Here is a 27,113-nt window from a genome sequence, read left to right on the forward strand (position 1 = left end):
GGGAATTGCTTTGCAGTAGTTATATAGGCTACACGTAACCCCTTGTTTAAGCGTTGTATATAGGGAAAAAATGGCCGCCCCTTTAACAGCTGTTCGTATCGACTGTCATTTTATTATGATGTTTACCTTGTAACCACAGAAGAACAAACCAAAGATCATAGAATTATAAGAATAATATTGCTGTAGCTTGTACTCTTTCACCAAAATGTAGTGTGGTAATCGATTAGAACCAATTGTACTATCGATATTTAACACGCCACACTACAGCGCTCTACCGGATTCAGTAGAGAACCTCAGATATTCTATTACCTTTCGTAACGAAGTAATGACGAAACTATGACGTAGCTGTGTAACAGTTATACTGTTATACACGACGTATGTAGTGATTATTAGTAAGGAATTTACACACGACTTATAAACGAACTACTCATTGTATCTAAACAGTGGGAAATTTAGGTTTACATGCGTTGCCATAGAGATATCAAATGTCATGCGCAAAACAACAAGAATTGAATAGGACATTGAATACACGGAATTGACATTCAATTAGTGCAAATTGTAATCTGTAACGAATTCCAACTATGCCGTGGACGGGTGAAGAACGTGCTTACGCTGTGGTATCGTTTCTGGTAAGTGGTAATTCCGTTGTCGCTGCTCAGATGTTTCCCGGACGCTAATATTTCTTCACGTGGCGACGTCCCCTGGCCAGCACGATCACCAGACCTTGCACCCTGCGATTTTTTTTCTATGGGGGCATCTTAGGGCTGAGGTGTTCAAACATCGGCCGAGGACTTTGCCAGACCTAAGAAATGCAATACAGGGAGAAATTGGTCTTATTTCTCAAGAAATGCTAGTTAGAGAGATTCAGAATTTCCGAAGTCGCATTCAACAATGCACTGATAGTGAAGGACCCCACATGAGAGACACGTTATTCAAAAAATGAAAAATTCTCACTGTTAAGATACCTTTGATATTAATAAAGTTTCCTTATTTTGATCCATCTATTTTTTTTATTTAAACTTTAAATTAGGGAGGATGTTTTGCCGCACTCTTTACAAGCATACCTATTTATACAGAAAGTCCAAAAGTGGAAGGGGTCGTAGGCGGAACTCTCTATATTGCGATTTACCCTCATGAAAAACATTTGAGCACAGAATCGTCATCAGAATGCTACCAAGTACCAAGTGCAACATTTTCGTTCATAAAATTCAAATGCAGCTTTCGTAGGCTGTCGGGAGATAGCAGCACTTATTGTCAGAACGACAACTCTTACAACTTTAAAGAAAAATACAAGCTCCTTTATGTATTGTGCCGTTTGTGTGCATGCAGATTGAGAAGTAATGTGCGAAATATGCACAAGCCGAATGAATACATTTTTCATGCTCATTACTTCGGACAAATGTCTAGTTGAAACAGATACTTTCCCAGTGAATTTAGTTTCTTCTGCACTGACGTTGGTATCCATGCCAGGGAGTGCGACAAACCGTTCTCAATGAGGAAAGCAATAGACCACGCCTCTAACCCCCTGTCTCTGGATTAGGCGAACATCTCTATAAACTACCTTTCATAGGTTTTCAACATCTTTGCAAACCAAGAGGCTCGAAGGCTCCTGCAGACGTACAAAACAAGACGCCAGCTGCAGATAGTCATGAATGAAATTGTAAAAAAAGATATATATTTTAAATAGTAACAAACCCGGGAGATTAGGAATATTCCTGGGGGGGGGTGTACCTGCAACCCCCTTGAGAAGCCGCCACTGCTAAAGACGAACATTCATATATATGCTGTTATTTTTACGAAAAAAAAGTAAACAGATCGGAATACTTAAAGATAATCTTGCAATTTATAATGAACAACATACGTAGGCTAATTCTCAACGTCAGTAGGCCTATTTTATTAAGAGTTTGTGAATAACAAATATATATATATAGCCTATAAACATATCCATACTTTCCAGTGGCGTAGCATGAAATTTTGAGCAGGGGAAGCTAACTAAAGTTGTCTTTCATGCAATATGAGAAAAGTATTACAAAAATACGGTCTTAAATAAATAGTAGTCAATTTCAAGTCAGCAGTCGAAGATTGGTTGGAACATCGTAAGTAACACCAATAAGGCATGACCTCAAATGGTACGTAGTAAAATATGATTTCATGGTTTACACATACCTCTTAACAAATAGACACGTATACGTATAACATTAGCTCACTCCCTGTCATACTTAGAGAAATCACAATATATTAGTATCATTACGTAAGTATGCGTCTGTCTTTTGGTTGTGTCCTTCATTGACAGCAAGGGAGTTGGTAATTTGTTTTTTAAATCACACTTTTGTTCGTCAGTCTTGATAATACAATTGTCCTAAAAAATTCAAGTAAATTAGTGTCAGGAACTGTTATTTCGCTCATTATTTATTATATCAACCACAATGCACACTAACACTTCAACTGGACACAACTGACGAAAAGGGATAACTCGGAAACTACTTGCAAGCCTTGCGACTAGGGTAGTTTAGTTAGAAAGGGATGGAAAATCTGCGGGGTGGATTACACAGAAGAAACCGGTCTGCTTGGAAGCTAGTGTGTTTAGGCTTCTTGTTTACTGTTGCATCACAAATCATCCTGAGCTGCCGCATCACAACATTTAACGCGTAAATATAAATTCTATTAAAATTGATAAATAATTTTCTCCATAAACTGCAGGTTTATTATGAAATCATTATTAACTGGGGAAGCTAAGCTTTTTAGCTTACATTGACGCTACGCCACTGATACTTTCAGCTGAATTACACTGCCCTCGAATTCTACAGCCTGGAACAACATATCCAGTCTCTAACACTCGTATCACAACAACATACATTCTCCGATTTGACATTTTTCTATTAGAAAATCTCTACTGATTCATGGGAATTCTGTCTTGATTCCCCATAAATTAAAAGTATATATTTAGTACTTACAATTATCACATTTTGGCGCTGTCCTTACTTGACTTCACCTTTAGAATTCTACGAACAGACTGGCTAAGACTTGCTGCTGAGGTACAAGGCAGAAGAACAGTGTGCACTTGCCGATCAACCCTTAAGTGCAGCGATGCCAGATTTCCTTGAAGGTTCCGTCACACTGTAAATGCATTTTTAATCAATTAATTTTATAAGTTATTACACAAATGTAGAAATGACAAAGGAATATTTGTTTTGGCTTGTTCTTCGCGTTGCTGTCGTACCACACACACGTTTCAATACCCAATAGTTCTACCATAAATAGATCTTAAACTTCAGATACAATTCTTTTTTTTACTAAACCGTTATTCAAATACAAAAGTGACATTTAACTTTTCGGTTACGTACAACTTACAGATTCTGTTCTTAAAATTAATGCAGTTACACCCCTTCCACCCTGTACAGTATCTATATATATAATTTGAACTGGTAATGGAAATTACGGGAAAACGGCTGAACGGATTTTAATAAATGGCCCCTCATTTTGAAGCTTGGAACCCAAAGTTTTTCGGAAAAGTAGTAATTTTCAGTGAAATGTCAATTTTCCTACATAATTTTCCTATTTTCCAAAATCCATCTGTTGTCAGTTTTGAGAACTAATTTTATTGAATCACGGCCGACTTGATTGAATTTCAGAACAAAACACACACTACAATAAACAAAAGGCTATTACACGGAGGCCACGACCTGCAGGATTGCCGACATATTTAGAGCTCAATCACAGTATAGAGATTGTATGTTCTCTATACTGTGGCTCAATTCAATTTGTTATTAAAAACTGATTCTGCAGTGTATAATTTTCTGAGTACAGCTGTGTACTGGATATTCAAATCTACGAAACTTGAGGTGGTTTGATGACATTATTACCATTAGAAATTAAATATTATTATAGTTAATATCATGACGCATATATTTTTCATTAATTGTACATAATATTGATGCTATATTGATGACATGAAAGTGAAACGTTTTGAGGTTAAGTAAGTAAATGTAGAGAATATCTTAATTTAGATCTTCATTTCTATAATTTACTGAGTGGCTGCTATATAAACTACAAAACTTAAGTAAGATAATAATATTTTTATTAAAAATCAAATATTTTTATACTTATTAACCCAGTGGGGTTGGGTCTTTTTCATATACTTAATAGCGGTGTAGTGTAGATATTGATATAATTATGTCATTGTCTTTAGTACTGGCTCGAGAGAGCGCAAAAATTACAGTTCCTAAGGAAAGATCAAAAGGTATTACTTACTGATAAAATAAGAGGCCTAGAAAATTTTGTAGTCTCCAGATCATTTCAGCAAGATCTCTTAGTAGGATAAAATGATTTTACGCTCAACATTTCAAGTTCTACATACATGCAGCAGCTATACGAAAATACTATTGTTCGAAAGCTTAGCAAACCTGACTTTTTTTAACTTTTGCCTACAATCCACAATGACCTGAAATAGCTACTGCTATCGTCCTGACATTGATACTTGCGTTTTCGCGTTGAAACTCAAAAACTGAAGTTGGATAGGTTCAAGAAATAGTATTTGGCCTAAAAAAATCCATTCAGAGGGAGTATGTTTCATTATTATGGAAGCAAATAACTATCAAAAAGACAAGTACTCTTCATTGAAAATAAATCTGAAAAATTTTTATTTGAACGTCTAACGAACTTAGTTTGCAGCAGTATTTGCTGCACAAGCCACTAGTATACTTCATTTTTAAGTAAATACCCTTGTTGATAAGAACAAAACAATCGAGTACTCATTTTTGATTACATACTCTACTATATACAGTCACGAAGCTTGAGTTTTGAGGGTGCTAGAAACAATAGACTGTGACGGTACTATTTTGCATTGCCTGTAATGAGGCGATATTAGCGATCCTAGTGGTGAGCAACTGTCTAATGTTTGCATATTTACTAGGTATTGAGCTTCACGACTGTATATACTAGACTGTGCTCATATCATGGAAGCATCCTCTGATTAAGGTTCTGGCTGATATGTACAGTAGTGGCAAAAAAAACCGGACCGACCCTTGTAGCTGATACAAAAGAATCCTGTATTGTGTCAAATTGTGGTAATTTCAATATGGATAGTGAAGGCAGAGGTATGTACTGCTATTTAATGTAAAAATACGCAGTCATCTTTGCCGAATAGAGGTAGGAATGTAATATTGATACCAGATGAAAATAAAGCTCTCGAAGTTTTTTCGTCTGTAAGTTTGAGGCACTGAAGGAAACAAAAGACGGTAATAATCGAACAAATGCAATGAATTTCATTGTTACAATTAATTATACAAGATGGATGTATTTTGTGACTAGCAAAATTTGAATCTGTGACTCTGAGATCAGATACAAGGGTCGGTCCGGTTTTTTTGCCACTACTGTACATCTATTATCAGGCAGCACATCTCATTTGACGATATGTGTCAGAGGAAGAACAATTGTTTGTATCCACCTGAAGTCTGACTAGAGTAACATGTAGCTAGTGGGAGACGTATGCAATGGAGAGGGAAAGGAACTGGCCATCCTACCCCATTCTCCTGGCCTATTTGCCTCATAATTGCCATTGTTGGTATCACTTGTGAGGTACAGACCTGTCTTCGGACAGTTGACTAAACAACATCATCATGAAAGCACAGCAGAAATAGTCTAATGTCCATCATGCACAGAATACAGTATATAGCCTACTCATGTTTGGTAAGAATAAAAGCTAGTATATTCTCATTTTTATAGCTTCGTTTTCATGCTATTGTGACTGGTTTTTACCAGGTTCAGTTGTGAGTATTTGTTGATTTGTCTTCACTATTGTTATGCCCCAGGGCTAAAGAACGCCCTGTAGCATGATTTCCTGTGGGGTATTAAATCTGAAACAGGAACAGTGTCAGCGGAATACACGGTCTTAAGATGCTTAGCCAGCGTTATAGAGTCTTGTCGGGCGTGTGGTAAATCACTGCCTAGAATCTAAGTATTCTTACGCCACAGATCATTGCTGGACTAATCGCATTGGTCCAGTAGAACAAAGCATGCATTTTAATTGGTTAAAATTATATCACGCACTGTTCTAACTCTTTTCTTGCGCGTAGTCTCATTATAGCGACTTATCACTATAATGCACTGAATCAAATTAAATGTAAGGGATGTTTGATTAAGACGACATCTGTAAGTATGTGAAATCAAAAGTGCTTTTAAGCCCATCTCACCTGGTGGATGGCTTGGTCGGTACCCCGGGCGGGAAACGGATAACGAAACATAAAAAGTGTTGGTGAGGATATGCTGCAGTTAGTTGAGATTGACGGAAGGTGTAAATCAGGTCTTTTTGGTAAAGAAGAGACGGTAGCGTGATGGCGTCGGCGGCAGAAAACGAAATACCTTGTAAGTAACTTTGTTTGTACATTTGTAAATATATAATAAATCAAGTAGAGTTTACAATATTGCAATCATTTCAGACTTACAAGTAAACCTTCAGGTAGGGTAAAAAAACAAAGACTTACCTTTATTACCATTCGATTAAGTATTAAAAGCAATGCAAAATACGTAAATTTTACAACTCGAACGCAATGAACACCAGAGATCGCGATCAATCAAGATCAAGTTGACATGGGCTACTTAGATTGCAAACAACTATACCACGCAGCAATGCTAGATGCGAGAGCGAAGACAGTACTGCTATAGACGCGCTGTCAGCTAGTTTGTACCTTGCAGTTTATTGTGTAATGTTATGTGCAGTGAGCTGAAGAAGATGAACCCAGTGAATATATTGATTAAAATTCTGGATAAACTAAATGAAGAGGGTTATAAGGAGACAGTGAAATGTCGCGGAAGGAACTTGAAATTGTTGATGATATATATGACTTATTAAAGAGTTATGAATCGGAAGCAGTTGAAGAAAGTCATACTCTGGACACTGATGAAAATGAACCATGAAATGATAATGTCATGCCTCATGTACGAGAATGGGAGACTGAAAAAACAAATACTACGTCAGAAGAGGAATTAAGTACTTCACAAAGTTCCAGTTCTCAATACGCTCCATCCCCTCCCAAAACATCCCGAGTCATTGACTCTGAAGAAAAATGTAAGGTAATAGTATTGGATTCTACCAGGTGTACCGACAAACAAAAAGAAAAAGTTTAACCATAGGTCATGGAGCAGTATGAAGCATAAATTCACGTGGTTAACACACGAAAGTCAACTGTCAAAAGATTGCAACTCATAAGTCGTATTTGGTGATATGATTTTGGACAGTTTAGACATGTACAATGATGATCAAGTGTTTAATACAGACGAATGTGGGTTCCATAAGGACATGCCTTTCGGTAGAACATTAGAACGTCAAGGAACCAGTAAAGTGTATGGTGTCGTGCAATCCAAGGGGGAAACTACACATTCCTATACTATAACGCCGGTGGTTTCTAAAGCTGGAAAACTGATGCCAAAGTTACTACTTATTTTCCAAGAACCGAAAGGTATAAGTCAAAGAGTTGCGGAACGCATTTTCCGGAGTGACAACCTGGTAGTAAAATGGACTTCGTCGGGAAAAATGGCCAAAAAAATATGGATACAATTCTTACGAGAAATATTCCTTGATATCGGGAAAAATGGCCAAAAAAAATATGGATACAATTCTTACGAGAAATATTCCTTCCTAATTCTCCAACTTGCAATCTTCTGCTTTGGACTCGTATGGTGTCTACTGCGACGAAAATACAATTAAGCAACTGTTAGAAGCAGGGGACTATGGTCTCGAAAAACGAGTAGTTAAAATCATACCACCAAATACGACTTATGAGTTGCAATCTTTGGACAGGTACTTTTTTCGAATGTATAAGCATATTATTTGACACATTTCTCATAATGTAGATTCTGATGATTCATCTGATACATTACAACAACGCAACAATATACTGAAACTACAGTCGCTTGTTTACCAGCAGTTTCCTTCTCCACGATTGCAACAGGCGCATGGGTATGGTTGGGTGTTAGCTGAATTGGGATCCAGAAGTGGACAACGTTTTCAAAACACTACAGAGTACTGTATCCGAAATGTACAAGGAATATGTACGATATGTGCAAAATCAGCGTGTATAAAGTGAGGGTGTTGTACTGACAATTTGTGTTTCCAACATTTTGCATTAGCTATCACTGTTGTGCGACATAATGTTTCTGGATAAAAACAAATCAGATTCTGGAATACGATGAGTTAAGTAACATGTTGACCACATCATCGTTTTCCTTCTTATGCATTAATCGCTAGTTGAAGATGTTTTTCTTCCTGCTTGAAGCCTCGTTTTCTGCGCTGTGTATCGCACTTAATAATTGCAGTCGAGTTACGAAATTTTAGGATTACTCATATTTTATTATGCTGATTCCATAAATATAAGTCTCACTTTCATTGTTTTTTACCTCAGGTGAAGGTTTACTTGTTAGTTTAGTAGTCATGTAGTTTCCTATAGTATCCTGAGAGCTCCAGCTCTTCCAGTAAAATCGTTTCCATTGTTGTGTACAATGGTGGTGTCAGAAATCCTGATGAGAAAGAGCAGAAGTAGAACGCAGTAGCCATCCGGCTAGCAACCAGTGCGACCTAAGTGACGGTCGCACAACACTATTAAGTTAATTCTGAAAGAAAAATGACAATTTATAAACTATGTAGTGCCTCATGGAAAAATACACAGACAGAGACGTGAAAACGTAAAATAAAAATACTTCAAACGCCTTTATCACGTCACAAAAGTGAATTTAGATTGCTTAAATACGTATTTGTTTGGACAGGAGAAAATGGAAACAATTATTAAAATAAACACATTTTTAAGATAGGTTGGCGATCCTGGGTTTCAGGTTGGCATTCTAGAAGATATGAAACCACTGTATCAAAATCATTGTTGAGGTTATGGATGTCATCATAGACGAAGTCGCGATGTGAATTATATTTCTTCAGACCGATATTGAATTTGATACTTCAAAACATGAATGGCAAGAAAAATTTAGTTTTCCGGCAGCAATACGTGCACTTGACTGCACTCGTGTCAAAATTAAGAATCCAAAAGATTTTTGAGATGGTTATGTCAACATAAATGGCTATGCAAGTAATAATGTGCAAGCTACTTGCAATTGCAAGGGAGTCTTCACTAGTATTGACGCATCATGGCCTGGCTCTGTGCATGATGCAAGGATTTGGAGAGCTTTGGACGTCCGGACATTAAGTCAAAATGGAGCAAAAGCACTGCTTCCAGCGGATAGTGGTTATGGTACTGAACCATGGCTTATGATCTCCTGTATAAATCCAGAAACTCCACAAGAACTGGCATATCAGGTGTATTATTCTTTCTTTGTTTCCTGTTTTATTTGACGTCACTTTTCTGCTTCACTTTCATATTCGTGCAAATCAAGATTTCAGGTATAACTCCCTGTAAAGTTGAATGTTACAGGAAGTTATACCTGAAAGCTTGATTTGCATAATACACGTCACTGTTCGTTAACATAAAAGCACAGTTTAAGCCACACAGAGTTAGTGTGCACTCATTGCAGGTTGCTTGACGGTTGTCAGTCCACTTTGAGGTCTGTGGAAAAATTGGATCGGTGTGTGGTAGAGTTGCCCGGTAGCTCAGTTGGTAGAGCGTTGGTACGTTTAACCAAAGGTCCCGGGTTCGATGTCCGGCCTTGGAACAATTTTTCCCTCGGAATTATTCTCATTTTCGTGTTATTCATTCATTCATTCATTTTATTTTTTTTTTATTTTTTAGTTGGTTATTTTACGACGCTTTATCAACAGCTTAGGTTATTTAGCGTCTGAATGAGATGAAGGTGATAATGCCGGTGAAATGAGTCCGGGGTCCAACACCGAAAGTTACCCAGCATTTGCTCATATTGGGTTGAGGGAAAACCCCGGAAAAAACCTCAACCAGGTACCTTGCCCCGACCGGGAATCGAACCCGGGCCACCTGGTTTCGCGGCTAGACGAGCTAACCGTTATTCCACAGGTGTGGACTTCATTCATTCAATTTATCTATTTATTTATCTGTTTATTTATTTACTTATTTTTGTAGTTGCATTTACATCGACGTTCTTCTTCTATTATTATTTTTATGCTCGACCATGCCGAAATGTAGTAATTATACACCTGGTAGCAGTCCTTTAATGCATGTCATTAAAGTAGGACATCTACACATTAGGTGTACCGTTATAAAACCGCAAGTATCGATTATTCTCGGATATGCAATCGAAAGAGAATTAGCGAAAAGTCACGGAGGCTGGAAATCCAATACTGTCGCAGAAGGTTATGTTCTGTTACTATAATAATTAGCGTTAATTGTAAATAACATTCAAATAAATTCAATTTGTCATCTCGTTTTTCAATGTCGAATTCAATAATCAAAGTTATACCAAGTTTAACGGGATTACACAAGGTCAATGACATTATTGTTCCTCGGAAAAAATGAATACTTTCGCGTCTGCGCACATCTCACAATTCACGACCTAGAACAAGGTCACTTCCGATCTTGTCAGATACAAATAAAATGTATACATCAGAATAATTTCAAGTTAGAAATATGGTCGAGTATAAAAAGTCGTATGAAACTCGCCTATAATGGTAATTAAGAAGCTCGTATGAATATTATGAAACTCGCTTGCGCTCGTTTCATAAACATCCATACTCACTTCTTAATTACTGTCATTATAGGCTCGTTGCATAATGTACTATTATGAATGTACTGGTAAGATTTTAATTGAATTTTATTGTAAGAGTTAGAGAGAATATTTAGGAAACAGGAATGTAATTGGACAACCATTAAGTACTTTCACGCAGCAATAAATATTATATTATATTAAAACAATAAAAAACGTTAAACTAAACCATTTTCAAAATCATATAACAATATTCTTACACGTAACAGATACCCCATAAGAAGTTTCCGTAAGACCAACTACAGATTAAGAATAAATAATGGAAACATGGTGGAATGGTATAAATTCAAACTAATATAAACCCAGGGAACTGCTAGAATTTTCACTCCCTGGGATTTCGGAGTATAATTTAACGACGATCTGTTGTTTCAGTCTAGTCAAAGACATGGTATTCCGGTATTGTTTGCTTCTGTGTATCGGTGGGCTTTCTGCTGGAATATCCTCCGTCGAAAGTGCCTCAGAGTGCGACCCCTCCAGAGATGTGGACCTCAAAATCTCCATCAAGAGTCGACTGAACGAGACAGGACATCTGGTTGCCCAGGTAACACAGAAAGTTGTTCTTTACGGTTTACTTTAGTTGATATTAGACCGTATTATGAAGGTACTTTGCTATTACTGTGTGTATAGTGAGGGTCACATAAGAACAGATCCTAAACAGCAAATATTGCCGTCTTGTCAGTGTTGCCAACTGTTACCAGACATCACACGATCCTTCGTACTAAATGACTTATTTACTTACCGTTGGAAGGTTATTCTAAAAAATTCAATAATTTGTAACACATTTTCGTAGGAAAACTATGCGAGAAAGGGACCGATGTGTTTTTCCTCGAAATCGTATCCCATACACATTTAAATTATTCAAAGTGGGAAGTTTAGAAATGAACGCATGGTAGGTTACGTAGGTGAGAACTGAAAACAAGTAATCAGACTATCAACAGTGTTTCCCCCTCACGTGAACTCAGAAGATATCGAATCCACTTTCAAAATGATTTCACTGCTATTAAGTTGAATGCCATATTTAGGCTACTGACGTCAGTGACAAGCTATCTGTTCCACAAGGTTACTGACCAAAGAGCGGCCTACTGTAAGTGGCGACGCTGTTATTCCCGGCGTGACTCCTCCTCTTTGCTTACGTCTTAGGAAGTCAAAGCTCTATAAAATCTAGGTACGTAGTATCGTTCGCCATTTTTGTTCTTTCGTTGCCAAGCTACCAGACGAGGGATCTATTTGCCACACCGTTAAACATTATCGTAGCTCCTATGATAATAAATCAAACGCACTGTAATTCAGCAAATAATTGAGCGGCAAATAACGTCCTCGTGTGCTTTCTGCGAACGCCAACGAAAGAGCCAAAATGGCGGGCGATTAATATATTAAGTATTTATCCAGCCTTAGGAAATGCTTTACATCTTCATCAGCGAATCACAAGACGCACACGTTTAAATGTAGTCGACCTGCAACGTGATTGGCTGCCGGAAATTAGAGCGACGGGACTTATAGCAGTTTTAACATTGTGTTAGTTATTATACGGAGTGTTTCTTACATAACCATACCAATGCCTTGTCTACAATTCACAAATAGATGAAGGCAAAATGATGAAATTCGCAGGAGATCTACCTTGTCTCATGTGATACACGTGCGACAGAAGCAGAGTATTGCTCTGTAGCACGTCAGCAGCCCAGCCCACCCAAGACCAACATTGAATGACGTGGTCGCTTCCTAGTCCATCGCACTGCTCAGCACTTACGATGACATCAACCCGCCGCGCCGCTGTGTGGTTGCATTCTACAGCTTTTCTGCCTGTGCGCATTGCTGTGCATTCGCTTGACGTGTGGCTCTGTTTCAGAGACCAACTGCACGTACCTTTGTGTTGTATTTTCTGTAGCTTTGACTGACTCACGTCTATTGTAATATCCATTGGCTGAGTGGTCAGACCTTCAGCCTGTCACATAGGCTGTCCGGATTCGAGTCCCGGTCAGATCTAGGATTCTTCATTGAAAAATGGTCCTAGTTCGAGTCCCGGTCAGATCTAGAATTCTTCATTGATAAATGGTCCCGGTTCGAGTCCCGGTTAGATCTAGAATTCTTCATTGAAAAATGGTCCCGGTTCGAGTCCCGGTCAGATCTAGGATTCTTCATTGAACAATGGTCCCGGTTCGAGTCCCGGTCAGATCTAGAATTTTTCATTGAAAAATGGTCCCGGTTCGAGTCCCGGTCAGATCTAGGATTCTTCATTGAAAAATGGTCCCGGTTCGAGTCCCGATCAGATCTAGGATCCTTCATTGAAAAATGGTCCCGGTTCGAGTCCCGGTCAGATCTAGGATACTTCATTGAAAAATGGCCCCGGTTCGAGTCCCGGTCAGATCTAGAATTCTTCATTGAAAAATGGTCCCGGTTCGAGTCCCGATCAGATCTAGGACCCTTCATTGAAAAATGGTCCCGATTCGAGTCCCGGTCAGATCTAGGATCCTTCATTGAAAAATGGTCCCGGTTCGAGTCCCGGTCAGATCTAGGATTCTTCATTTAAAAATGGTCCCGGTTCGAGTCCCGGTCAGATCTAGAATTCTTCATTGAAAAATGGTCCCGGTTCGAGTCCCGGTCATATCTAGGATCCTTCATTGAAAAATGGTCCCGGTTCGAATCCCGATCAGATCTAGAATTCTTCATTGGAAAATGGTCCCGGTTCGAGTCCCGGTCAGATCTAGGATACTTCATTGAAAAATGGCCCCGGTTCGAGTCCCGGTCAGATCTAGAATTCTTCATTGAAAAATGGTCCCGGTTCGAGTGCCGATCAGATCTAGGACCCTTCATTGAAAAATGGTCCCGGTTCGAGTCCCGGTCAGATCTAGGACCCTTCATTGAAAAATGGTCCCGGTTCGAGTCCCGGTCAGATCTAGAATTCTTCATTGAAAAATGGTCCTGGTTCGAATCCCGGTCAGATCTAGAATTCTTAATTTAAAATAGTCCCGGTTCGAGTCCCAGTCAGATCTAGAATTCTTCATTAAAATGGTCCCGGTTCGAGTCCCGGTCAGATCTAGGATTCTTCATTGAAAAATGGTCCGGTTCGAGTCCCGGTCAGGTCTAGGAACCTTCATTGAAAAATGGTACCTGTTCGAGTCCCGGTAAGATCTAGGATCCTTCATTGAAAAATGGTCCCGGTTCGAGTCCCGGTCAGATCTAGGATCCCTCATTGAAAAATGGTCCTGGTTCGAGTCCCGGTCAGATCTAGGATCCTTCATTGAAAAATGGTCCTGGTTCGAGTCCCGGTCAGATCTAGGATTCTTCATTGAAAAATGGTCCTGGTTCGAGTCCCGGTCAGATCTAGGATTTTTCATTGAAAAATGGTCCTGTTTCGAGTCCCGGTCAGATCTAGGATTCTTCATTGAAAAATGGTCCCGGTTCGAGTCCCGGTCAGATCTAGGATTCTTCACTGAAAAATGGTCCTGGTTCGAGTCCCGGTCAGATCTAGGATCCTTCATTGAAAAATGGTCCTGGTTCGAGTCCCGGTCAGATCTAGGATTCTTCATTGAAAAATGGTCCTGGTTCGAGTCCCGGTCAGATCTAGGATTCTTCATTGAAAAATGATCCCGGTTCGAGTCCCGGTCAGATCTAGGATTCTTCATTGAAAAATGTACCTGGTTCGAGTCCCGGTCAGATCTAGGATCCTTCATTGAAAAATGGTTCCGGTTCGAGTGCCAGTCAGATCTAAGATTCTTCACTGAAAAATGGTCCCGGTTCGAGTCCCGGTCAGATCTAGGATCCTTCATTGAAAAATGGTCCTGGTTCGAGTCCCGGTCAGATCTAGGATTCTTCATTGAAAAATGGTCCGAGTTCGAGTCCCGGGCATGCTTGCATTTTTTCATTGAAAAATAACACTTGTGGCGAACAAGGTTCAGTTGGGGTTTTTCTCGAACTTCTCCCATTTCCCAAAAATCGTGTATCTCCACTCCGTCATCATTCCATAACACTCCTCGAACGCCGGTTGGCGACGCACGGAGTGGGCTGGCCCAGAGACGAGTGAGGTTGCCCGTTCGAAATCTGGGTACGCAACAAACCTTAGTGTACATAGAGATTAATTTTTGGTCCTACAGAATATATTATATTACGGTAACAATGATTACCATATCAATTAATCTTTACGTAAATTCTTCGTCCATTAGTGCATATTACTGTGGAATCTCGGCCACCAATCACTGAACTGAGTGCGCTCCTTGTATAAAGACAGCTGACAAAATAGATGTCCACATATATGTCGAACTTGGAGTCAGGCCACAAAGAGAAAAAACACTAGAGGAGAAGGATTCGATCCGGTACTATGGATTAAACGAAGGACCCGGGTTCGATCCCCAGCGCCGGAGCGAATTGACGTCATTGAAAGTTAATCAGTTAAATAAGTAAGTAAATAAATAAACGAATAAATAATCAAATAAATAAATAAATAATCGAATAAATAATCAAATAAATAGTCGAATGAATAATCAAATAAATAAATGAAAAAATGAATAAGTAAATAAAGAAATAAATAAAGGAATAGATAAATAAATATATGAATAAATAAATAAAATAAATAAATAAGCTTAAGTGAATAAATACATAAATAAGTAAATAAATACATATGTAAGTTAATAATTAGATAGATACAGATAGACAGACAGACAGACAGACAGACAGATAGATAGATAGATAGATAGATAGGACAGATAGATAGATAGGACAGATAGATAGATAGGACAGATAGATAGATAGGACAGATAGATAGAACAATAGATAGATAGATAGATAGATGGATAGACAGACAGACAGACAGACGGACGGACGGACAGACAGACAGACAGACAGACAGACAGACAGACAGACAGACAGACAGACAGACGGACGGACGGACGGACGGACGGACGGACGGACGGACGGACGGACGGACAGACAGACAGACAGACAGACAGACAGACAGACAGACAGACAGACAGACAGACAGACAGACAGACAGACAGACAGATAGATAGATAGATAGATAGATAGATAGATAGATAGATAGATAGATAGATATAGATAAACTGCTTTTTCCTCATCTAATTGTGAAATTGAGCCTTCTATAAGAGCCTACCTATAACAAACATCAAAATAAAATTATAATCAAATTAATGTGAGTTATAACTTCAAAAAATACAAGTTTTTTATTGTCAATGCGCACCAGCATTCTTAAGTGCTCTCGGCTGTAACAATTCACTGTGAATTTTCTTCCTTCAACGCACAGGTCAAGTTGGAGGACGGTTCGGGGATGTTGCAAGACAAAAAGCATTACTGGGAAGTGGACTTCGACCATGACACGTCTTGTTCTTCCCTCTCCGAGCCGGAGTCCTTGCCTGACAATTCCGAAATGCCGGATCGAGGTGGGCATAGTGATAAATTATTACTAATAATGTTTTTAGTGGTTATTTTACGATGCTTTATCAATTGCTGTCGTTATGTAGCGTCTGAATGATAGGAATGTGATAATGCCGGCGAAATGTGTCCAGGGTCCAGCGCGGAATATTACGCTATAAATCGTGCACTGGTGCCACAAAAGTTGTCTAGCAACTAGTATTACATGACGTCATCACCGCCTTCACAACACAATTTTATATAAAGTACTTGTAAGAGAAAGCTTCAGAAATTGAGGGAAAACCTAGGAAAAACCTCAACCATATAACTTGTCTCAACCAGGATTTGAACCCGTGCCCGCTCGTTTCATGGTCAGGCGTGCTAACCGTTACTCCACAGCGATGGACATTAATAATGTATTGAAATGGATTGGACTGCTTAAAATCGATTCTAAGACAATACCAGCGAGGTATATCTTCAGTGGCCCGGATAGATGTAGATCAGCTTAAATACAAACATAATATTAATAATAATAATAATAATAATAATAATAATAATACAGTAATAATAATTGCAATTTACGTACGGCTACGTTATTTAAATGACTGTGGCTGGGATTGGAGGTTAAGGCAGTACAATTTTATTCATTTCATTCATAGTTTTTGCCCAAGAACAGGTCTTTCATTGCAAACCCAACATTCTCTGATCTGTCCTATTTTCTGCCTTCCTCTTAATCTCTGCATATGATCTATATAATCTTAACGTCATTTTATACCTTCTTCTGCCCCGAACTCTTCTGATCGAAGGGTTGAATCGGCGAATGGTAACAGTCATACAGTCATGGGGAGGCAATACCGCTATTACCAACACCTGGGTGGCCACAAAATCAGTTGAACATTTGGAAAAAATTTATGTAATTTGTAAGTTTTTACACCTTTTAATTATATCCATTGTTTGGCGTTGAAAATAATAGCGCAAATGATAATGAAAAAAAATTTTTTTTTTCTGGGAAGCAATGTTTTCTTCATTTCATAATGGGTTTTCTGATTCTCACCTCATAAAAAATTGAGAAACTTTAGGTGGCCCGGCTTTTTTGCCGGTGAGTGTAGTTGTTCATTATTGGAGGAAAATGACTTTCAGATTTTACTTGTTTATTGTGTGTTTATGTAATGTGTACTAATAAAAATAATCCATGTACTTTTAATTTATTTTTAATATTTATATGCTAGATTATGTTTCTACCCTTAAATTAGAAACTCAATGTATTGATTTACGAATAATTACAGCTCCAGCTATAGTACATTCATGCTTTCAATCTATGCTAATAATAAATCTGTAGCCGAAATTTTTCTAGCAATTTTCGATTTTCCAAAAATAATTGGTCCTAACATATACAATTAACCACCCTGAAACCGAAAATCGCTTTTTTGAAATTTTTGTTTGTATGTCTGTCTGTCTGTCTGTCTGTATGTATGTTTGTTACCTTTTCACGCGATAATGGCTGAACGGATTTCGATGAAAATTGGAATATAAATTAAGTTCGTTGTAACTTAGATTTTAGGCTATATGGCATTCAAAATACATTATTTAAAAGGGGGGTTATAAGGGGGCCTGAATTAAATAAATCGAAATATCTCGCTTATTATTGATTTTTGTGAAAAATGTTACATAACAAAAGTTTCTTTAAAAATAATTTCCGATAAGTTTTATTCCTTAAAAAAGTTTGATAGGACTGATATTTAATCAGATAAATGAGTTTTAAAATTAAAAGAACTGCCATCTAAGGCCGTGTAATGAATTAAAAAACAAATGACTTCGTCTATAAGGGGCCTTGGACAGCAACAATGGAAAGCTATGAAAGATAGCCTAAAGATAATGTTTCTGTGTTTGTATGAAGTAATATCAGAAGCTAAATTAACCGATTTGTATAATTAATTATTATTTCACCATTGGAAAGTGTAGTTTCTCTAGATGGACATAATGCTATAATGTTATTACAGTAACTTCCGAGTGAATCGAGGACAGGTAAGATTAAAATAGCTTCTTATGCACAGAAAACTTGATAGGCTATTTTGTACATTCGTTTCCTGTATTGCCTAAAATAATTTTTATGACCAAATGAGTGGTGCCTGGATCAAAATGATCGCATTTTAATTATGCAAATACAATTTAAATTAAGTAACATAATAAACGATTTATCCTTATATCAAACACGAATGTTCCCTGGATCAAATGTCCTATTTTAATTATGTAATTATTTTATATTTATTTCTAACGGGTGCAGCGGAGCGCACGGGTACGGCTAGTTATGAATATGACCATAGTTGGGCAACTCAGAATACAATTATGTACCAATGCTTATTATTTTTTTAACACTTGTAATTACATAATTTCAAACACATATGTCAATATTTATTTAATATAAACTTACAACAGTCCGAAGCCAAAATTTCACTTAATCTGGATGAAGAGTACTGAATATACAAAGAAAAATGTGAAAAAATGTGCACCATAGTTAGGGGAAACTACGATATGGGATGAAGATAAGAAAATGTTCTTGTAATGTCGGGATTAAAAGAATGTGAGAATATTACATCGTTATTCTCCGAGATTATTTAAAACCTAGAAATATGAATTTTACCTTTCAGAAATTCCTGGACCCTTCTATGAATTGATACCAAATTTGGGGTATTACAAACTACACAATCAACCGAGAAAATGGTTCGCAGCAAGATACATTTGCCAGAAGGAAGGCGCTCATCTGGGAATCATCAATTCGCAAATCGAAGCCCACTACGTGAAGGAGATGTGGAACAGACTACCGAAGCTGCAGAATGACTGGAGGAAAGGATTTGTATTCCTCGGAGTCAGCGATTTAAGATCTGAGAGACACTGGGAAACCATATTCGGTGAGTTTTGTCTGAAAATACGGCGTGTATTTTATACTGTAAAGCAAAGCTTTATATATATATATATATATATATATATATATATATATATATATATACATATGAAGAGTCCACTGCAAGAATGATGGATGTCATTTGGAATACATTTTGCAGGAGAAGCAATTGAAAGTTTGAAATGCTTAGCGCTCAAAGCTTAACTGTGATTTTCCGATCATTACTGGACAATGACTATCAGTGTTAATGCCATATAACTCTGTATGTACATTCTATATGTCTTAAGCTATGCACTGACAGTCTTGGTTCATTTTCGACAAGAAAGTGACATCCATCATTCTTGCAGTGGACTTTCATATATATATATATATATATATATATATATATATATATATATATATATATATATATATATATATATACATACACACAGAGTGAAAGAGGTATAACTGCATTAATTTCAACTAGTATAGATATGAATAAAATTAGTAGATAAGTTCGGATAACCGTTTCTCTTTCTATAATGAATATGTAAAAAATTGAGTTTATATTGAGAGACTGGAAGTGGATACGTTGCAACACAACAATGCTTTGTTTATAGGTGGGGAAGTACGAAGCATAATGCCTCAAATCCATTTTAATATTATCCTCCTATCTACGTCTCGGCCTCCCAAAGGCCTTTTCCCCTCAGGTCTTTCAACTAACACACTATAGGCATTTATGGATTCACCCATACGTGCTGCACGCCCTGCCCATCTCAAACGTCTGAACTTAATGTTCCTAATTGTGTTAGGTCAAGAATACAATGCGTGCAGTTCTGCGTTGTGTAACTTTCAATTTTCCTGTAACTTCATCCCTCTAACCCTGTGATTTCACCTGGTTTGTGATACCTGTACTTAGTTCCTTAATGTCTGACAGGAAAAGTAAACATTGCCGGCAGAGTAGGAGAGAAGTATAATTGCTATTCAACCAATAGCAGAGGTCTCATCCCACGCTTGACCTGAAGATGGGCGGGGGTAGAACGCTTCAGACTGCCCAACTTCAAGTCAAGCGTGGAATGAGAGCTCTGCCATTGGTTGAATAGCAGTTATATTGCTCTCCTCTTCTGCCTGCAATGTTTACATATCCTGTCAGACATTGTGGAACGGAGTATAATAACAGCTGACAACACTGAAAAGACGGGCGTATTAGGTTTTTAGGAACCAATTTTACGTGAACACTACTATATTATGTACGTCATGATCCGGACCATTTTTGTTTTAACGCTGATCTCTGGTTTTATCACAATAGCATAGCTCGACCAAGTTAAGTCTGCGAGCAGAGAGGGGAAGTTGGAGGCAGTTCTGTAGTGAAAGGAGGCGGTAACGAGAGGAGACCAGTACAGTCTCATATGACAGCAAAGTTTTCCTACTGTGCTTCAGTTCATAGAGCGGTAACAATTTAAGACGCTTTGAAATAGACTGTACTTCTACTTCTGCTTGACAGTGAGGTTTGGCGTTCTGATTGGCAAGCGTGGGCGTAGGAGAGAAAGTTGCATGAGGGGGGAGGCAGCGTAACTGTTGCCTTTATCTGAAGACAAGGACGAAAAATGCGTGCGCTCCGTAGGGTATTTTAAACGATGTGCACACGTTGAAATCTGAGCGTCAAGTGACCTATGTGGCAACTGTGTTCTGCCTCTACATTCCATCCCGATATCCCCACTCGCAGACTTGACTTGGGCAAGCTGTAGGCTATTCTGAAGAAGGCCAATAACAGGCCGAAACATGTTAACCAGGTACGGTAAAATTTAACTCGAGAAAGACATATAGTACATATTCCGAATAGTATTCTTCATTTGGTAATAAGCTGAGATTGATTTTAGTGTTCCATTTAACACCCCTCGTTCATTTCTCCCATCCTACTGAGTATGATGTCTAGTCACCAATAAAATTGGGTCTGAGAAGCTGTAGTGTGTCCTCGACGAAAGAAGATTGAAGTGCACTGAAAATATAACATCTCGGTCTTTGATACTGTGAATCACCTTATATCATTAGAAAAATGAAATAAAATAGAAATTCACGGAATTGTTTTGAAATTGTTTGCTCTTTATCTTAGTAACTGAACACATGTAACCAAAATTGATAATAAATATAGTATCACTCGAAATATTAATATCGGAATCCCTCAGGGGACTGTCCTCCGTCCAATCTTGTTTTTAAGGGGAGTCTGTACTTCCATATCTTACAATGTTAAATTCCTCAATTTTGGGTGCACTTTTCTCAGAAATTATAAAAGATACAAATGTAAAAAATAGGGCATATGTAACATACTTTTATTTATAGAACCCGTTGAATAAATGTAAAATTCCACTGAGCTGCTGGCAAAAAAAAATTCATTGATAACATTTTTTTGCATTAAGAATGACTGCAAATTATTATTTTTTTATTTTTGCTGAAGATAGAAATAAACTTAATTTTTTTCCGACTATGTAAAATGCCATCACATTGATATTGTATAATTATTTCAGCCTTCTGGGTACAATACTTTCTGAGAAAAGTGCACCAAGTGCAGGAAAATGGCGTCAAAGTTTCCATATCTTCCAACATTAAAGTCCCCAATTTTTGGTGTACTTTTCTCAGAAATGAAAAAAAGATACAAATGTAAAAAATAGGATACATGTAACATACTTTTATGTATACAACGAGCTAAATAAATTTAAAATTCCACTGAGCTATTGGCATGAAAAAAAAGTTTCATTGATCACATTTATTGCATTAAGAATTACTGCAATATTTTTGCTGAAGTTAGGCTAAAAGCTGACAATTAGAAGAAATAAAATCATATTAGGCCTATCATTTTACACATATTAAACTATAAAAAAAAATAAAAAATAAAAATTTCATTTTTTTTTGTTAAAATTCGATGTATAGACTCACTCTAAAACATATTAATGATTTATTGGCAAGTAATTTAAAGAAATTCAGTGCTGAGATATTTTCCTATGCGTATGATACGGTTGTTATTATTGCAGGTGATAACTACTTTAATGCAAATAATGGCATCACATTAATTAAACATTAGTTTGATTACAACCTACTTCTCTTAAATCATTCTAAAACTACGGTTGTGCCATTTTCGTTAACATCTGTTGGTACGAAATCTCCTGATTCGCTCCTGTATTTAAAAATTCATACATCCAATTGTTCTTCTAATAGTTGTAACTGTCCTATTCTAAATGAATCTCCTCAAGTTAAGTAACTCGGAATAATAATCGACCAACATTTACGTTGGGATAAACATGTTCCTTTTCTGTGCAATAGATTAAGAAAAATTATTCACTATTTTGTCATCCTAAGAAATTACTTGACTGTCCATACTTTACGACTGATTTACCTAGCATTAGTACAAGCTATATTACAATACGGCATTATAGGATGGGGTAGTGCTTATAGTACCTCCCTCATGCCAATAACTCCGCTACAGAAAAGAATAATAAAAATGTCTTAATAAACCTCTTGATTATCCTTCAGAGCTGCTGTATTCAGAATTTAAAGTACCCTGACTTCCATCAAATTTATAACAATGTATCATTGAATTTCGTACATAAAAACCGAAATAGGCTATATTTAATTCACATTCACATAAATATAAAACCAAAATATCAGAAAACATAATATGCTTGACAGAATCTAAATGTACCACAGCTGTAGTATATAACCAAATACCTTACTATAATAATACCGGACAGCTGTATACTAGCATTGGCGTGAGTGCGAAAAATCGCGAACCTGACATCTAGCGCAGAGGGATGGAATTACGTCCACATATACAAATATTAACATAGCGAGATTCGGACTATTGTTTAAAACGTGAGTTACTAATGTGGAATTATATATGAAACACTTAAGAAATGTTGAATAATATTTAATGTAAAATTATTATCTTATATCAAAGCTGCATATTATAAGAAATATTGCATACTTCATATTACTTTCCGTAATTAATAATTGTTACATATTTTTTCTTTGGTTTATCGAGACAAAATCAATCTGATATTAGGAATGAATTTATAGTAATGTTTTATACAGGGTGTTTCAAAAATACGAGGCATAATTTCAGGTATGTATTTCCCACATGTAGACAATCAAAATAGTTCATTACAACATGTGTCCGGAAATGCTTTATTTCCGAGTTATAGCCTTCACAACATTGAAATTCGCCGGAACGTTTTTCTTTCCGCAGGTCGTTGCCGTCAAAGGAGACATTAAGAGGGCACTCTGACAGTTCATTCCGAGATGAAGGTTACATTCAGTGTTGTGTAGGCGTTAGACTGTGCGACATGTATTCAAATCAAGAGCTGGCAGAGATACACTTCATGTACGGTAAGGCGGACGGCAATGCTGCGCTGGCTCGTCGTTTGTACCAGGAGACGTACCCACAGCGACAATGTCCAGATCGGAAGACATTTGTACGTCTCCATTACCGTCTGTGCGAGTATGGAAAATTTAACTCTCCTGGTTTGGGAAAGGGACGACCAAGATCTACAACTTCAGAAGTACAGGAGGAAATTCTGGAGTCTGTGAACATGACTCCTTCTATCAGCACACGAAGGGTAGCGTTGCAAGTCAATGTTCCTTATACGACTGTCTGGAGACTGTTGAAAGAGTATCAATTGTATCCTTATCATTTGCAACGTGTACAGGCCCTGTCACCAGCAGATTACCCTGCACGAGTTAGGTTCTGTCAGTGGTTCTTGCAGCAGTGTGGTGTAAATCCGAACTTTCCTACCTTAGTATTATTTACACATGAAGCACAGTTCACACGAGATGGCATAACAAATTTCCACAATCAGCATGTATGGGCGTATGAAAACCCACGTGCAACTGTTTCATCTCATCACCAGGTGCGGTTCTCCCTCAACATGTGGGCCGGTATCATTGGTGATCGATTAGTTGGACCCCATGTACTTGTAAACAGACTTACGGGGCAGGCGTACACAAACTTCGTGGAAAACACCATATCTCATGTTTTAGAAGACACTCCCCTGATCAATCGTCAACACATTCACTTCTTGCATGATGGCGCTCCTGCACACTTCAGTCGTACGGCTCGCCGGTACTTGGATCGAAGGTTTCCTGATCGATGGATAGGTAGAGGTGGCCCAATTGCTTGGCCTCCACGCTCACCTGATCTGAACCCTCTCGATTTCTACTTGTGGGGCCATTTAAAATCATTGGTTTATTCGTGTCCGGTGCCTGATTTGGAATTCCTTCGGAATCGAATTGTGGCATGTTCTGAGGACATACGCAATACTCCTGGAGTTTGGGATCGTGTTCGCAGGTCAATGAGACATCGATGTGAGATCTGTATTCAAGCAGGAGGTGGACATTTTGAACATCTTCTGTAATGACAACGACCTGCGGAAAGAAAAACGTTCCGGTGAATTTCAATGTTGTGAAGGCCATAACTCGGAAATGAAGCATTTCCGGACACATGTTGTAATGAACTATTTTGATTGTCTACATGTGGGAAATACATACCTGAAATTATGCCCCGTATTTTTTAAACACCCTGTATACGCATTGCTGACAATTGCAAAGATAAAATTGATAGTAATCTGATGCTTGTAATAATTAGTAAAGGCATGTGCACAACAATAAAACTTAATTTGATAAAACCTTAAAATCCAATACATTTTAACTTCTATTTATTATTAGGTCTAAATAAAAAAGCTAATTTGTATTTTTCTATCAACACAAAGACGAAGGAATTAGGCCTACTAAAGAATGTTATTGACTTACGTTTTATGAACTGTCGGAAATCGAAAGTACTTTGGAGCAATTTGTAATGCTGCAATTGTCACAATTATAAACAGCACATATACACCCTGACATTTTAACACTAGTACTAATTCATAAAACTATTAACAAATAATAAATTAACTAGCCCAGTAACAATATACATTGCAGTTGATTACAGCTTGTTTCGCGAGTATCTCCATCCCGGAAGGTAGGTGGCAGCACCATCGTCGTTCGCACGTAAAACTGCTAGCTGTCCGGTATTATTATAGTAAGGTATAACCACAGCAGCAACTTCGGTCCAAGGCTTTTAACAAGATAATAGCTAAATTCCGAAACATACAAATTGCTAATGCTCCTTATTTAAAAAAATCTATTTAAAAATTGTTGTTTAGAGAGAAAATGTAAAGTTCAATTATTGTGATATTTGTGTTTTTTCTTCTTCTTTTTTACTTTTTACTCTGTCATTTAATAAAATCTCTTAACATTATGAGGAATGTCCCCAGATCACGAGTAGACCTATGTAACTTACTCTTCCTGGAAGTGTTAGAGTATTTTTGTATAAAAAGCAATATGTATCTTTGTTCTGGCAATGAAGTATTATTATTATTATTATTATTATTATTATTATTATTATTACTTGGTTATTTAACGACGCTGTATCAACTACGAGGTTATTTGGCTTCGATGGGATTGGTGATAGCGAGATGATATTTGGCGAGATGAGGCCGAGGATTCGCCATAGATTACCTGACATTTGCCTTATGGTTAGGGAAAACGTCGGAAAAAACCCAACCAGGTAATCAGCCCAAACTGGAATCGAACTCGCGCCCGAACACAATTCCGGATCGGCAGGCAAGCGCCTTAGCCGACTGAGCTACGCATTACTATTATTATTATTATTATTATTATTATTATTATTATTATTATTATTATTATTATTATAGTCAGTGGCGAAACCAATACTCACTCATAACCTGACGGCTTGTTGACTTTTCCAGACGAGCCTCTGAGCAGGACAGGATATTATCAATGGGGCCCGAATGAGCCGGATGGAGGTACGAGTCAGAACTGTATGGCACTGTACGTGGACAACGGCAATTTGATTGATACGACTTGTGAACAAGAATTTGCTTTCTTCTGTGAAAACACATTGTGAGGAATTCGGTAACGGCAATTGTAATACAATATGAATAAAAAGTATAGAACACTGCTTGTAGATTTCCTAGTATTAATTTTATAAAAAAAACTCTATACAGGACTTTCAAATCAAAACTTCCCTGTTTAAATAACTGTTCATTTCAAACGAAGTCAAGTCCATTTTTATGAAAGAGCTGTGCTAGTTTTTTATCCACCAGTCTACGGACTGAGCGAGTTTTCAAGTGTCATGCACAATAACACAAAATATTTTAGACAAGGATTGGCGTTGTTTTGGAAGAAAACAAGCTTAAAATATAATGGTGAAGTGCACCAAATAACGTCATGCTAAGATATATGTGTGTATCTCTTCATCCTACCAAGCTCTTTAGTTAACTCCAAAAGAAAAAGATGAAGGGGTATTAAATCTGGAGACCTGGCCGGCCATTCTACTGGTCCACGTCGACCAATCCAACGTCCAGGGAACTGTTCGTCTAGTCTGCTGCAACATTTCTGAATGATATCAAGTCTTTCCTCTTTCGATAATGTCATCACGAAAATAAAAAAATTGTTATGGGAAAGCTTCAGATAATCACAACAATGCATTGACTCTGGCACAGGTTAACCAAACAGTAAAGCAGAGTTGCATTAAAAATGGCGGCTTTTGAGATAGCTGAGGACTAGGATCGAATGTGTCACTGGTAGGGCATTTGGTGTTACAAATAATTGTAACACCTAGAGTAATCGAAAATCAAGCATATGGAAGATATTTATATGGTTCCAGACTTTTGTTTCACTCTGTACATTAAAACTAGATATATGTGAGTGTATTCCTACATGTTCTCTATACTTATATATTCACAGCAATGATTTTACCCCTACAGTTGCAGTGAGAAGCGTGCCATTCCAGCAGCTATGTGCTACTTTTGTGGTCCTTCTAAAGAGGGTGGTATTGTAATCAAACATTCATTTTGAGCAGCCGTGGCGAAAATATAATCGTGCGCCCAGCCACTGTGTAACCTGCGACGTGCATAGCCCCTATGGAGGGAGGCGGACACCCGAAGGGGAAGTGAAGCAACTGTCTGACTTATTAACGGATTTTCATTTTCCTTACGTCAATCACTTAAATATAATTTTATACAGTATAAGGTTACAAACTAATGTTTAGTACGTGTAACCCTAGATCATATATGTAACAGATATGTCGAGGTTATAGGCTTTGAGGTTAACAAAGGTTTACTACGCTGCCATCTAGTTGTTA

The 27,113-nt window shown here is 37.6% G+C and overlaps 1 protein-coding gene across 1 annotated transcript in view; it reads left to right on the forward strand.

Moving 5' to 3' along the window:
- LOC138716144 (hemolymph lipopolysaccharide-binding protein-like) overlaps nt 1–25,934 on the forward strand; it is a 33,776-nt gene extending 7,842 nt beyond the window's left edge. Inside the window, exons 2-5 of the mRNA XM_069848967.1 lie at nt 11,047–11,215; nt 15,929–16,064; nt 18,684–18,944; nt 25,717–25,934. Coding sequence (XP_069705068.1) covers nt 11,060–11,215; nt 15,929–16,064; nt 18,684–18,944; nt 25,717–25,874 — 711 coding nt within the window. The 5' untranslated portion in view covers nt 11,047–11,059 and the 3' untranslated portion in view covers nt 25,875–25,934. The remainder of the gene's footprint in view (nt 1–11,046; nt 11,216–15,928; nt 16,065–18,683; nt 18,945–25,716) is intronic.
- The last annotated feature ends 1,179 nt before the right edge of the window (nt 25,935–27,113 follow it).

This window comes from Periplaneta americana, chromosome 2 (genome assembly GCF_040183065.1).
Source record: "Periplaneta americana isolate PAMFEO1 chromosome 2, P.americana_PAMFEO1_priV1, whole genome shotgun sequence".
Taxonomy (NCBI): domain Eukaryota; kingdom Metazoa; phylum Arthropoda; class Insecta; order Blattodea; family Blattidae; genus Periplaneta; species Periplaneta americana.